Raw genomic sequence first — 16,123 nt, 5'->3', positions numbered from 1 at the left:
GGCGGGGATGTTGGAGAAAAAAACGTTAGGTTGCTAACTAGCATCGGCGGCTAGGCTAATGAGCAATATCACGACGTTCAGTGTTTGTAACAAAGATGATTGATTATGAAGCGGAAGCTCACTTTAATAACTGAACACACACACACACACACACACACACACACGCACGCTTGCACGCTGTGTGTTCATGCATGTTCGCACCGTCACGTCTCTGTGTGTGGTGTGTGTCTTCAACATGTGGCTGCTGGGTCTCTTGTTGATTACATTGTTTTGTTGAGGTGTACCTTCAGATCAGGATCAGCCACGCGCTCCGGTGTTGCCTTTTTTGTTGTTGCTGTCCTTCTGCGGGATACCTCAGCACAGACAGGCCTGCACACATAATAGTATTATCCCTCTAAATTTTGAGAATTTATTTCTTTGTAAGACTTGGAGGGGTATCAACTAGACATGGCCAGAAAAATTAGCCAAAAAATGGTTTAAAAAGTTACAGGAAACTTACCTGAAAACAAGCAGAAATAGAGGTAAAAAACAAAACACCTATTAGTGCTTAAAAATGTGTCTGTTTTATATATTTTATACTAATTAACACACTGAATGACTTTATCCCTTGTAACTTGAGCAAAGTAGTTTGATTTCTTTGTAAAACATGGAGAGAAGGCAAAAAGACATGGCCCCAAAAAAGATTTTTAAAAAAAAGTTACAAGAAACTCACCTGAAAACAACAAATAAAGAGGTAAAAAACCCAAACCAATATCACCTAGAAGAAGTGCTGAAAAAACGATTTATTATATTGGATATTTTATTATAATCAACACACATAATAACTTTATCTCTTTGTAACTTAAGCAAATTGGCATGATTTTATTTCAAAAACATGGGGAGAAGGCTACGAGAAACATGACCCAAAAATTAGTTAGAAAATAAATAAATAAATAAAAGAGGTAAAAAACAAACATGAATATGACCTAGAAGAAGTGCTGAAAAAAGGTATTGTTTATATATTTTATAATGTTTCCTTTTTGTAATAATTTTTAACTAAATTATTAATAATTATAAATATACACATTTTTTAAATAATATTTTCTTAATTTTCCCGTTTTTTAAAAAACAAAACAAAACCACAAGTCCCTCCCCAGTGCTTAATTTTTTATTTTATTTTATTATATTAAGGCCTTAGTGTTTTGCACCATCCTCTCCCCTTAACTGCAGAGGGAGGCGCTTGCATTAACAGGTGTGCAACTCTTTTCAATGGGTGCACACATTTGAATACCGCACTGGTATCGCCTTTTTTGTTCCTAGAAAACATACATTTTGGTGTCATCCTAATACAGTTTCTGAAAACTGGAGGATGCGCGTGAAAGTGTGTTGTTTGCTTAGTCACACTGTCTCTGCAGGGTGCTCTGCAGGATCTTAGCTAACCCCTGTTGCACAAATTCATAAGTAGAACAGCTTTGCATTATGCCAGCACTTCCAAAATGTGGGTAGTGATACATGGTGTTTATTCGCTGCATGAAATGTTTTCTTGTTGATTATTTTGTTAGTGCAGTTTAAAATTAGGATCAGCCATGTGCTCTGGTGTTGTTGCTGTCCTTCATACTCTGCTGGATACCTGAGCAGCACAGGCGGGCCTACACACATCAGAACAATAAATTCATAAGATCTGATCGTGGGATCTATATTTGAGATAAAACTGCATGCATGAAGCTTTGTCTCAGTAAATTAATTTGTATCTCTGTTGTGAAATAAATCAACCAGATGCCTCATGCATCCTCGCTGTGGACTCTACCATTTTAAAATGTAGGGGAACTGATACAGTCAACACAGAGAAACATTAGAAAAACATTGACTTGGGGCCATCCCATTATAGTTTTTTTTAATTGGTGTATGCGTGTTTGCTGAATCACGCTGCCTCTGCAGGGTGCTCTGCAGGACCTCAGATAACCCTGTTGCACAAATTCATGAGTAGAACGGCTTGGCGTTATGTCAACACTTCCACAAAGTGTGTAACAATGCATGTATTTTAATTGCTGCATGACATGGAAGTGTGAGGAAATTACATGTTTGTGAATGAGTGTGATCATGGACTTGAATGACCTGTTTAGGAGGTTTTTCCTGTTTATGATGAGATTCAGGATACGATCACATCGGCACAGAGAAATTGGGTTATCCATATTCCCCTTATGCATCCCGGTTTCTTTCGGATTATTCCAGCCAGCATATTTGGGTTTTCATAAACATAATATGATGTTTAGGTGCTCAAACACATAAAGGGGATTCTGCAAAAAAACCCATATCATTTTGGGATTATTCATGTCAATGTAAACATGCATTGATTCTTCCTGTGAATGTGAGCAGAGATTTTTTTACCTCACGAGAAGCTTGAGAAGAAGTGGGAGGGTTTAAAAGATTTTAATGTTTTCAGCAGAGGCTGTTTATAACACTTAAAATTTAGTCTTTATTGTTATATTTTCAAATAATACACAAGTTCTATAAATGTTACACCAGGGCGGAAGTTCATAGACTGACAGGTTTCAATTTTTAAAAAAGCATTATTAATTTTAAACATCAATAGATCCAGTCCGTTCGAGTCTGTGTAATCATCATGCATGTTTCTGTCACGACCCCAACTGAGGTTCATCTTGGCCCTTACAAATGTAGTTCAATAGTATGCAGAATATTTTCATAACCCTTAGGGACTGTTTAGTGCATTTTAGGCACTTTTTCATTCTTCTTTTTTTTATCATTTTGGCTGTGTTCATGCATAAAAATATGTATTAATATAACAATATGGATTGTGACAATGCACAATTGTGTGCATTGTTAATAATGAAAATTTAGAGAATGTTTTTTTTGTAGTGCACAAAGGGGATGATGATTATAAGGATAGCAAATAAAATCCCAAATACACACCTATTGTACTGTCTAGTATGAATCTTTCATATCTGTTCATGTAATGTCTTTATTTATTGAACCACATTATTAGAGTATTATGAATAAGTGTATCAATAAGTATAAGTATTGCCAACATCTGAATGATGCATATTCTTACTTGCTAATTCTCTTTAATGGCTGCAGTTTGGGTTAGCAAGAGTGATTAGTATAGCTGTTGATAAAATACTGACTGTAGGGTCCATATTTGGGCATTCAGCTGGTATTATGCAAAGCAGCCCTGCAGTTAGTCAGCTGTGTCTCATAATCGCTTCCAGTAAACCTCAAGTTATTTGTTTAAACATTGAGTTAAAGCACCAAGTCAGAATCAAAATTTGACTGCCACAGCGCCTCTTTATAACTTGATTATTTTTGTGTAATAATGAGATCTATCAAACATTTAACTCTGTGTTCTTCGCTGCAGCTGCAGCACTCCTTTAACTCCACGCTGCTGTTGCTTTTTCTTCAGGCTGTTAGCTGCTACGATGCCCTCATCCTGAAAGCAGAGGGGAAAGTGGACCCTGACATTTTCTGTCAGCTGGGACACTTCAACCTCCTGCTGGAGGACTATCCAAAAGGTGAGTCTCTGTGTGTAAATCCTCCTGCATTTTGTTTTTTTCCCATCCAGATCTGTCAGTAGTTTCACACGAACAATTTAGTCGAGCTGCGTTCAGAGCTCACTGAGGCCATTTAACTGGACTACTGTCCTTATCCCAGTATACCAGCACCAACCTATATCAGTTATACAGTCTTTGATATAGACCCAATCACAATCATAACTGTTTATTTATAATAACTTCGAGGTAGGAAACCGCCGCGTCATGTACATATAATCAAATGGTGCTGAGCAAACTCTGTCTTCGTTGATTAGTTTTAAGCCGCCTAATATAAGTTTAAGTGTTCACTATATTTAGAATATTTTTGGCGCTTTACTTCGCTGTCAGACAGCCCTTACAGACAGGGATTTGAGGTGATTTTACTCCACTGAACGGCAGAGCTGCTGTCCGACTGCTGCCTCCATCAGCTGCTGTAAAAATAAAGACGTCAACACTTTAACTGCAGCACGTCTTCCTCACAAATAACGAGCAGTTCCTCTCCGTAAACGCTGAGTGAGGCCGGCGCGGCGACTAGAAGCACACGCAGAACACAGAATGTTATGTTATACGTCATACAAAAGGCAGACGCTGTTGAGTTGCACTTCACACCTCTTTTGATTCCTCAAGGCTGCAATACAATTAATAATCACACACCGGAGCTGAGTTACGCTGCCGTCGTTTGGTTCTTGAAACTCAGAGGCATAAAGACGGGACTGCGTAGTGGCCTTATAGCGCCATCCCTGTGTAAAAAGGGTTAGAGTGATTCTGATTAGACATTTTGTGCTTGGCTTTAAAACCTCCCTGTTGTAAAATGTCAAAAGTGCAGCTGAGGTGAATATCTTCAGCATTTAACATTTTCACTGACTTTTAATTATCTCTTTTTGTGTCCCTCCCTCTTTCTCTACCACACTCTTTTATTCCTCTCATCATTTTCTCAGCATTATCTGCATACCAGAGGTACTTCAGTTTACAGACGGACTACTGGAAGGTGAGTTTGAACAACATGTTGGCATAAAACTTCCACTATTTAGTCCACTTTTGCAGCACCATTGTTCTTGATGCCATTTTCTTTTTTGTACTTTGCTGTTGGGTCCACATGGTCTTCAGAGACCACTGCAGTGAACACTCAACTTCACTGCACTCCCCTAAAACTGGGTCACTTTTTATGCAATGTGAACATCCTCAGACACTGTTAAAGGTGTAACCTGGCATGTTATGTCACAGTTGTTTAATATCAAGTCTAATAGGCTGCGAACAGACAAACAAGAAAAAAACATACCGCTGTCCCGATACTACGTGAGAGTGCTGTACACAACCAGCAGCTGAAATGCAGATCAGCTGGACTCTGCTGTGTTGTGTTGTGATGTGTTGATTGGGGATGGAAAGAGTGCTGGAAGACTGGGCTGGTTGTCAGCCTGTTGAATGTTTTTCATTTCTGGAGGACATGTGGAGGTAATGTACCGCTGAGTGCATGTAAGGCCAGTGAGAGAGGGCGTACATCATGTGTCAGAGACGCACTGCAGGAACTGAGGGCGCTGGACGGCTCCAGGAGCTCAAGGGGCTGACGGTCTACTCGGTGTGTCCGAGCACCTACATGTGGCACATCAGTAACAATAAGCACATAGAGTTATTCAAATCATCAGGTTTATGGAGCCTCAGTATCCTGCTGCTGCCGATGCAAATTAATTAAGTTAAATAGTGATATATACTAATACAGAGCGGCCTATCTTCCCCAAAAATGGCCCACTTGTAGTTGTAACTGTTTATTTGACAGTTGGTTACACCTCTGTCAAGCTTTTCTTCCATTGTTTCATGTTGGATACCATTTATTGGTACTTCTGCCTTTATGTCTTAAGGAACCCCAAAAGGTAAATCTTTTGCGTTACCCCCTAATACTTCTGCAGCCCTTCTCAGGGCTTGAAGTTGCTGCACTGCACTGATGTGTGTAACTTTTCTAGTGACATGCACCAATATTGTTTACCTGCGCCATCTGTGTATTTTTCCTTCTTTTTCTGCATCATGGCCACAGTCAGACTGCCAGCTTTTCAACAAAGTTTTAGTGAGATTGGAAAATTACTTCAGCTTCGACACGGTCATAGTTGGCTCCTAATGTACGGTATAACTAGTAATGGTCGTAGTCGGGGACATTTTGAGCAGAAATCCTTTACGGTCATCTGTTTTAAGAAATTAGGATTTCTTTGCTGGCGCTTTTATTCAGTATATAAAATGTGAGAAATTATTGCTAAAATGCTTCGTCTCTTATGGCTGATTAAGGTACACATACATAAAAAAAATCGTGATGGTGGCTGACTTGACCTGCAGTGTGTTATGGTGCTGCTGTAGCTCTGTGCTCCTCTGTGTTGTTTGTCTGTGCACTGTTAGTGTCCTCTTTTTTGTGCAGTTATCAGTTATAAATTAGTTTTTCTCTGCGTGAGAGTGTGTGGAAAGTGTCAATTGCGTGATTCTCACGGTCAGTGTGTGAGAGCAGAGCTGCCCTGAGAAATGCTTGCACAGCTCAGATTTTACACGCACTACTATGCATATATGCACGTGGTATTTGGAGCCCTGCCTCTGGTCCACTGAGAGAAATGGAGCGGTGTTATGATACAGTATTATGTAGAAGGCTGCAGCTGGATGTGACCGCAGCGTGAACGGGCTCACCATCAGATGTGGCGGCTCAGAGCTGGTGGAGCTGCTGAATGTAGCTCTGACACTGACAGCTGCAGAGGCTGTAGCTGTGAATGTGACTGTAACCGTAGCTGATGTTTGGTTGTTGACGTGGTTGTGTTAGCTGAGCTTGTATTGAAGTTACCGCCATGCCGAACTCCTGTGGTCGGGGTTGGAACGGTCATGAAAAACCTGGAAAAGTCATGGAATTTGCAAGTAGCAATTTACAGGCCTGGAAGAGTTTTAGAAAACTAAATATACCCAGAAGTTTTTGGAAAAGTCATGGAATTTTGCTTCCCAATCGTATGATAACACACAATGTGTTCAAGGACTGTCAGAAAAAAGATCCAGCGATAATTTCTGTTTAAACCATTTTTGGCTGTGATAAATGGTGTCATTCTGGTGATTTGAAAAAAAGAATAATTTGTGGGTTTTTTGGCTGTATTTAAGAGGACAGCTTAAGCGTGAAAGAGAGAGAGAGAGAATGACACGCAGCAGAATCAAACCTGCAGCTGCTGCAAGGACATGGCGTCTGTACATGAGGCGCTGGCTCTACCAACTCAGCTACTGGGTGGCCTCATTTCGGTGTTTTTTAAAAATAAATGGTACAGTGTTTTCTCTAAAAATCTGCCTGTGAATAATGGTGTCATTTTTTTTTGGTGAAGGCTTGTTTTCTTTAAAAATCACCAAAAAAAGCACCGCTGAAAGTTTTTCCATAAAAGATAACCAAGAATTTTAAGAGGAAAAATAGCCGAAATTTTTTAAAGAAAAACTGCAGAGCCTTTTGAGAGGAGCAATATCCAATAAATGCATCATGTAAAATGTCTCATCATCTCTTTTCTGTAGTTTCTGCAGATTATTTATTATAAATGGACCAACACATGAATGGATCAGAGGAGCGCAAAACATAATGCGAGGGAACAGAAAAATATCTGATATCTCTCTGTGTGTGTGTGTGTGTGTGTGTGTGTGTGTGTGTGTGTGTGTAAATTTTGGATCATGACATCATCTTTATCTTACAGTGAAGCACTTTTCCAGCGAGCTTAGCTGCCTTGGACTTGTATAAGGACGTGATCTTTATATTGTGGATGTAACGTTTTGGTATTATTTGCAGAAACACAGTTTAGATTACCCACAGTTCCTGCTCATGGTCTGGAGTTAAATTGTCCAATCAGCTGTGATGTGATGGCGTCCAGCCTGTCCTCTCGGTGCTCTCCGTGTGGATGAATAGGCCCGTTTGGTTTGATGTCTCACTGTTTGGAAAGCCCATTAAACAGAGGTGCCGAGAGCGGGACTGTGATCGGACCTGACAGCTCTGGGCTCCTCGGGATTACAGATCTCACAGCGGAGAGAGGGTGTGAGGTCTTACCCTCTGCTGGCTAATGGCGTGGGGCCGACTTCTGGTGGCGGTGGTGAGAGCCGGAGTTTGGAGCCCAGGGCTAGACTGGTGCGGTTGACCAAAGAGGGTGTGGGGGTGTGTAAGTCCGACTGAAATCGGACTTACACACCAAGACAGAGCGATTGGATATCGAGCTTTTCTGTCAGGTAAACGCCTCAGTCGGACTTTAACTGGACTCAATGTTCTGCACATGCTTCTAGTCGCCGTGCAGGCCTCCCTCAGTGGTTAGAAATAGGGGCTGTTCGTTATTTATGAGGGAGATAGGGGTGCTGCGAAACAGGTCAAGCATTACAAAAATTTTAGCACTGAGGAGGGACTTGTGTTTTTAAGTTTGGCTCAGGTGAGGGACAGACAACTTGAAAAGATGTATTTTATATTGATTTTAAATTTAAAGAAGTCACACCTCAGCCACCCCCCTCCTCTGATAAATAAAGTACAGTCCCACAACACCGACACAGAAGATGAGCGATGTCTTGCTGTGGATGGAGCTGCAGAAACACATATTTTAGCCACCTAAAAAAATAACTATCAGTTAAAGTGTTGACTGTGTTTGAATCTTGTCTCCTCTTTACCTTCGACAACAGCTGATGGAGGCAGCGGTGGAGCAGCAGCTCCTCCGTTCTGTGGAGTAAAATTTTCTAAATGAAGTCTGATGTTTTTGATATAACAGCTTCTTGTCTGACAGCAAGTTAAAGCAGTGAAAATATTCTAAATTTAGAAAACACTTAAATCGATATTGATTTTCTTTAGGTGGCTTAAAACTAAAAATGTCTTTGTACTGTATATGTAAAGTGTCCTCAAATTAATAAACTGACATGCTGGTAGCAGGTTGTGTCACTAAAAACTGTTGTATGAATGTAGATTTACTATGTAGTACTTTAGATGCAAAAAATAAACAAAATAGAGAAATGAATGGATAATAGTTTGGGTGTAGCCCTTTAACTGATGATGAGTTTTCAGTAATGAACATGCTAAATTTAAAAAAACCTATAAAACACCATCATGTGCTCTTTTTTTGGCCTTGTATCAAGTTATTTTACAATGTGAAGAAGTTTAATGCTGCTGTTTCACAATTTTCCAAACCTTTTCTCTTCCAGAATGCTGCCTTTTTATACGGCCTTGGCATGGTTTACTTCCATTACAACGCATTTCAGTGGTAAGTGCTTCAAACGTATATATTTTTTATTGCATGCATGATCATTGTTTTCCTTGTCGGTTTGAAAACGTGGTGGATAATCAAAGCTGTAGTCCGCCCTTAAGCTATGCTCAGATATTTTGGGAAATACTAGTTTGCTGTCTTACCTTTAGCAGGCTTTAGACGTCCATCATCACTCAGTCTATGTGTGTTCAGTACAGCTGGTTGCAGAATACGTTTAGCCGAGCACAAACAGCACAGAGACTGTAAACAGGGAGAAATGGCAAGCCTCGCTTTCTAAAAGTACCTACTGTTTACTCTGAAGCTGTCATATTTACATGTTATATGTGTGCATTTAACATGTGTAGACATATACAAGGAAACATTGTGGTTAAGCAATCAGTGTCTGAGCGTGTCGTTGGTAAATTTTCGGTTTGTCTGGTCCTGTTTAAGCTTTAAACTGGTTAGATAATTGCAAACAGGCTGAACTGGCATTTTACATCATGACACATTCTGACAAATTAAAAAACAATCCCCACGAGCTATTTGTGCCAACGGCATAACGGCACTAAATCCAACTTGTATGTCGTCAGTAATATGCAGAATAACGAGTTTCATTTTCCTGTTTGGATCACAGAATATACCGCAGGGAGACAAAACTGCCTTTGCTTTGGGGCCACTTTTACAAAATGACAGCAGACCAGGGGCCAATCACAGCAACTTCATACATGTTTCTGAGATTTTAGGACATTTGGAGGATTACAGGACATTGCTTCAATTTTAGGATAATTCTAGGATTTTTGGACATATCAAGGATTTCAGGATGTTTTTTAAGATTTTAGGATGTTTTTTGGATTTTAGGACAATTCTCAGATTTCAGGACAACTCTCAGGTTTTAGATCAACTCTTAGGTTTAAGGACAATTCTCAGATTTTAGGGTCATTCTTAATTAATTAATAATAAAAAATAGTAATTCTCGCTCTATTCTGATGCTGTTTTAACGATTGCCAGTGTGAATCACTTTATTTTTTATCTTGAATTAGTAAATGGTTGGGGGGCCACCAGGAACCCTATCGAGGGCCAGATCTGGCCCCTGGGTTGTAAGTTGAGTATAACGGTTGTGCTGAATGTCAGGCCGAATACACGCAGCATTTCACCGCTACCGGATCCAGTTTTATTCTGTGTTTCTTTCTGCTTGAGAATGTATTTCTGGTGGTGTAACGTGGTGTGCAGTGGTGGGTGTTGATGTGCGAAGACTTGAGCAGCGTTGACATCCATCGCATGTGAATCAGCTGCAGCAGGAAGATGTGTTTTGTGTGACTGCTCAGCGTGTTTAATGGGGGTAGATCTTATGGTAAGCATTGCACTTACTGAAGAGTCCTCAAATGAACCCAAAAGCCGGAGCAGTGAAGATAAAAGAGACAGCTTTCCAATATGTCAAACTGTAGCAGCCGGCCCCGGCGTTATTTATCTCCTCCTGCTACCTTTGTGCCTGTTGAGCATGTTTTCTTCTGCTGTAGTCAGCCATTACAAATAAAACATTTATTTGATCTGTTTTCTCAGTCTAAGCAAAGTCTTTGAAGTTTTAATACCATACCATTCATTTTAACGTCCTTCCAACTGGACGAGCTTGGTTTCTGCTCCAAAGCTGCGTGGAGCCTTTATGTTGATGTGTCCATTAATGCCAGATCCCTAAAAGTGGTGGGAATGATGATAGTCCAAAAAATGCTTGAATTTCTGAAGTAAGGTCCAATATTTTAGGTGTCCTGTGATCAAAGACACATCATCCTTGTCAACAGAGCCCCAGGTGGACTTTTTACCCACGTGGCTCAGTTTCTCGAGGGGATTGTGCTGTTAAACTTCTGCTTATAATCATCCAGATTTCGAGGCCGTTTTAGGACTCCATCATGTGCGGTAAATCCCGTCTCTCAGTCCCATCGAGAGCAGAGCGTCACCGCCGCTGACAGATTCACTAACGGTTTTTTGTCTCGCACCACAAACGGCTACGACGGGCTTGATGATCTTCACTCGTTTCCTCAGGCTGCATACTGCTCAAAAAAAATGTGGTGTGAACTTTTTAGTGCTCTTTGCCTCGGCACAGTCAGACACTCAAAATTGTGTGCTTGAAGTCCAGCTGCTTAATAAATGGACACTTAAGGCCACTTATAGAAAATTGGAAAAGTCTTTCCTTCCCACTTTTACACAAAAGGTTTTCTTGCATACATGGACTAATTTTGGTGGAAACGGGGTATTTGATTACTGTTTAACTCCTTGTCAGTGTGTGTTTTTGGGTGTACTGTACTGGTGTTCTGACATGAATTAAACTCTACAGATTCACTTACACTCGGACTCCGTTATAAAGCTCGGGATATGGTGCTGTCTGCACATTTTCAGGCCACACTGACCCGTTAAATTCACCGACCCTTTCATGTCTCAGTTAAATCGTTGGCTCATTCAGCAGCAGGTGTAACGAGCCAGCAGTTCACACTGCACTGGTTCTGATACCTCCGTCCCCTCCGCTGGTTTGAAGTTACTGTTCTCTGTTCTGCCTGCTGCTCCCCCTCCACCTCCTCTGTGACCTTGAAGTCCTCCAGTGTTGTCGCCCTGCCAAGTTTTCATGTCCCCATGTCTGAGGCCCGGGAATGTGTTAATGGGGGAAGGGAGGGTGGCATGTCGGGTTTGTGAGGAGGGATTACGTCACCCTCAGGCGAAGGCCCAGAGGAATGCTGAGCTGTCAAATGGTGAATGTTAGCTCACAGGGCTGAAGTGGCGCCCAGCTGGAGAAACGCCGGCCCCCAAATCCACCTGTTCATGCAAGTAACAGCCCACTATCAAATATGACTGTTTGTTTCATGGTTAAAATCCAAGCAAAACAAGCATCGGCCAAAGAAAATATAAACTGAGAAATATCCAAATATGTGTGGAACATTTATGCCAGTGATACTCAACTTAAGGTCTGAGGGCCAAATCTGGCCCCTGATAGCATGCCGGGTGGGCCCGCCAAACATTTTCTTTTGGTTTTTTTTGCATTAAAATTGAAGTAATTTACATTGTCAGTTGTTTTTGTACTTTTAATATGCATAAGGTTTCAGAGTGCATCAAACCACATCAGAATAAATCAAAAAATGTGAGTGGACGAACCCCCACACCCTCTGACAGAGGTCCATGCTAAGACTCTGAGATCTTAGAAATGTCCTAAAATCCTAGAAATGTCTTAAACTCTCAGAAAAAAGACTAAAATCCTACAAACGTAATAAAATCCTTGAAATGTCCTAAACCCTGAGAAATGCCCTGAACTTCTAGAAATGTCTTAAACTCTTAGAAATGTCAGAAAATCCAGTAAACATCCTTAAATCCTAGAAATGTCCTAAAAACCCTTCAAATGTCCTAATATCCAAGAAATATCATAAAATCCTAGAAATGTCCTAAAATCTTAAAAATCTCCCCAAATCCTAAAAATGTAGGATCCTAGAAACATATATGGGGCTGCTGTGACCGGCCCCTGGCCTCCTGTCATTTTGCGGAAATGCCCCCCAGGTGAAGCAGGTTGGAGCCATAAAATCTCCGGTTGTTCTCCAAATAGCAGCAATATAAGAGAACCAGACTGTGGTCTTTGCTCGGCCTGTGTGTAAAAATGTGCAGTTGTTTTGCTGTCGGATGGCCTTTTCTTTTGGCTGCAGTCGGCCTTACGCTGTGTGTCACAACTGATTCTGTACAAGAGCTGCTCTCTCCAAGCATTCGGCGAGGGAGGAGAGGGAGGAGAGGGAGGCGAGGGAGGAGAGGGCGGGCGGCGAGCACAGAAGGGAGGGAGGGACCAGATAAACGAGGAGGAGGCGCAGGGAGACGGGGAGGAGGGAATGGGGGCAATGAGTTCAGTGTGTGTGTGTGTGTGTGTGTGTGTGTGTGTGTGTGTGTGTGTGTGGAGGGGAGGGGGGTCACTCAGTCAGCAGTGAGCTCAGAGCTCTGCCGCTTCATACAGGAGAAAAGCTTCATGCTGACATGCAGTTGCCATTGTTGTGATGACTACACAGTGAGTGGGTTCATGCAGAGTGTTGTTTGTTTTAATATGCTCTTGTCTCTGAAGATGAGTTTAAATTTTGATATTGTTAAGAGAGGAGTAGAAAGTTTATTGCCAGTACATTGGCAGCTTTTTCAGCTCTTGTTTAGCAAAAGCTACGTTTGTAAGGTCAGCTCTGCGTTCCTGATAAACTTCAGCCACAAGATCAGAAATTTCAACCAATGAATGCTGAATTCAGTCTTTTGCATAAATGTCAACGTAAAGTTTCCTCAGTAAATGGGACAGATGTCAGTGGGTCAGTGGTCACAGGATGCAGCCCGTCATTGGCTGCCTATCTCAGACCATAACAGGCTTCCGTTTTTAAAATCTGCATCGATATGTGACATTAGTCTCCCTTAGCCAGACTTCTCTCCACACTTCAATTAAGCACTGAGTGTAAAACAAGTTAGTAACCTACATGGTAAAACATCTTTAACCTTTAGGAACTGTTTGTCTCATTTTCAGTCTCTTTTCTTCTTCCTGTTGTGATAATTGTGTGTGTGTTGTTGATGCATGTGTCCTAAATGTAGTCCAGATTGTGTATTTGAGTGTAATCAGTGAATTTGCAGCTCAGCTCCTACAATAAGTCTAAAATACACTGTGGAAACTAAATAGTTACATTCAGACTGTCAGGTCCAAAAATGCTCCATTGAAACCCATTCAAACTGACATTTTTGATCCCACAGCCATCAGAGCAGAAAAACAGGACTTGTATTATTTCTGGGTGTCATTCTGGGCTTTTGACTTGAAATTTTCATTTTTTACTATTTTTTCACCTGATGGGGTCATTTTGACCATATTTGGCATATGGAGGAAATACATGCTGTTTCCACTAGGTGACCTGTCACAGTCAATGTAGCTGCTGATCACTGACATATCCCAGACTGTGATCATGAAAAAAATCTACTCAGCATGTTGCATATTGAAAATGAGTCTTTTTAATGTTCAAATTCAAATTCAAAAAACATGGTGGCATCATGATTAAAAACCTGGCAATTAAATGGTTAAAATTCTGAAAATTAGATACTTTGATTAGAACTGATGTTGGTCAAAAAATTGTCTCAATGAAAGTAGAAAATAATATTAATGTATAATTTCTTTAAAGCTTGATTTTAAAATGTGCATTTTATGCACAGAGCGATACGAGTGTGTGTAATATTACGTATTTCTTGAACTATATGAGGTCAAAAAATAATGTGTTGACTTGCTTGTGAAAACAATAGTAATGACATTTTTTCAGCTGTAACACATCAATGTCTTTGGCTCAAACTCTTTGGCTCGTTAATGTGCTCTTGTCTTTCTGTATCATTTTGATGTTTGAAAAGATGATGTAGGGTGATGTTTTTTCTGTTAAAACGTCTTTTTTTAAGCAATGGAGCTGAATAATTCACATCATGGAGCTCAGTCGTTAAAATCCATCTCCTCAGCTGTAGTGACAGCTGGTTGTTGGGGAACAGGATGTTGAATCTTCCAGTTAAACTTTTAAGCACCTCATAACGTTATTATAGGCTTATCGTGTAAAAAAAGCCCTGAATCAAGACCTCGGGGATTTTGGGCTGTGAAATAACTGTTCATTCAGTGTGGGAAGCTAACATTAGGTAATGCAGCAAAAGTGCAGAGTCACTTTACTTGAAATAAAGTTTGCTGTAAGTCCACGTTTTAACATTTGGCTTGAGTTTTTAGTGAATAAGTCGATCAATTTGTAGCATGTCAGCGGACTCGACAGCTCGGACAAAGTGTGACTAAATAAGACGGAACCGAAAACACAAAAGCTTCACCTGTTTCAGCCACAGTCATCCACTTCCCTGTCAGGTGATCTGTTCAGGTGTTTTCAGTCCTTGTTTAGGTTGGCCCAATCCAACTTTGGGCCCGAGCGCGGTGCGTCTGGGTCAGTGTGAACACAGCAGTCGTGCTCTGGTGCGGACCAAAACCTCCCTGAGGAGGTGGTCTTGGTAACGTCTGTTAACGTGTGATGAGGTCACGGTTCAGGAGGATTAATCTGCGTCTCCTCCTGAATCGTCTCCAGCACATCAACACAATGTTGTTAAGTCGCAGCCACGCAGGACTCGGGAGTCATGGAAAAATGTCACTGCACACTTTTTTTCCCGGTCAGGACTCGGGGAAACATGATGCTTCACGACTACTTTTTCCGGTCGGGAGTCATGGAAACATGACGCTCCGCCTTTGGGTGTGTCCTTTTGATTAGAGTAAAAAGCAAAGGTGTGTGAAGCTGAAAAATGAAACAGTGAAAAACTTTTGCATCTGGTGCGCACCAAGTGAGCGCTCTAACATGTGTGGAAACTACCTCAGTCACTGCGGCCCGTTGACTCGGCCGTACTGCAGCAGCAGTTCCCTTTACCTGGGGCCGTGGCTGTTGGCATGTCCGTTAGCCCCGCCCACACAATTTGCATATTAAAATGTAACCACTGTGCAAGTAGAAATAACGACAACATTCTCTAATACCAGGTGAGAAGGCACAGCCCTGATCAGATGTCATCCAAATAAGGTGTCCAAAACAAGAGCTAGAGTCGATAGCAGCTGTAAATGTGAAAAAAAGAAACTGCTTCCTGTTGCTGTAAAGTGGCAGACACAAAGATCAGAGCTGTACAATATATGTATATTTTTAAATGGTTTTATTTTTTCTTTTACATGATACATGCATACATGTATTGATGTATCTGTTTCTGTTTTGGATATTTGTAGGCATGTGTACACATAGTGCATTTATTAGTGATAGTCCTGCTATTATTATTATCTGGGTAAGATGAGTGTTGTTTTTTTCTCTTTTTCATAATAATTCGTCTTTTCATCATTTATTTCAGGCTTTTTTTTTTCTTAAATTAATTAATTAGGTAAAAATGATATCATAATATCACAAATCATTTAAGCATGTTGGGGTGGGGAGGTGAAAGTTAGAGAAAGGTTCAATTTTGTTTTGGAATTTAAATACCTGCAAAATTTGGAAAACATAAGGATGAGATGTGGCCATGCATATATTATTTGCTATTATACTGCACAAAACTCAATACAAATTTGATCAGTTTTTTTTAATTGTCATGATGAAAAAGATGTCAAGATGAAAAGCATCTCTTTAGCACCACAATGCCGTATTTATAATGGTATGTTGAGACACGTTTTACCTCTATCATAAAATTGCAGCTGCTGTGATTTGGATTTTGCACTTGGCCAGATGCAATTTCGATAATATTTCGATTAATTGTGCAGCCCTTATCATGATTCGCTGTAAACACATTGTAAAAGACTTCAGTGTTACACTCAAGGATTTTTTTTAGTTGAGAGTATCAGAAGATGCATTATTTTAAGATGTAACCATAATAGTT

The 16,123-nt window shown here is 40.6% G+C and overlaps 1 protein-coding gene across 1 annotated transcript in view; it reads left to right on the top strand.

The window, feature by feature from the left end:
• kdm6a (lysine (K)-specific demethylase 6A) overlaps positions 1 to 16,123 on the top strand; it is a 54,656-nt gene that overhangs the window by 1,630 nt on the left and 36,903 nt on the right. The window contains 3 exon segments of the mRNA XM_042494166.1: positions 3,398 to 3,506; positions 4,463 to 4,512; positions 8,688 to 8,746. Coding sequence (XP_042350100.1) covers positions 3,398 to 3,506; positions 4,463 to 4,512; positions 8,688 to 8,746 — 218 coding nt within the window.

The sequence above is a fragment of the Plectropomus leopardus genome, chromosome 10 (assembly GCF_008729295.1).
Source record: "Plectropomus leopardus isolate mb chromosome 10, YSFRI_Pleo_2.0, whole genome shotgun sequence".
NCBI lineage: Eukaryota > Metazoa > Chordata > Actinopteri > Perciformes > Serranidae > Plectropomus > Plectropomus leopardus.
The sequence above is the reverse complement of the archived record's forward strand: the minus strand, read 5'-3'. Positions and strand labels throughout refer to the sequence as shown.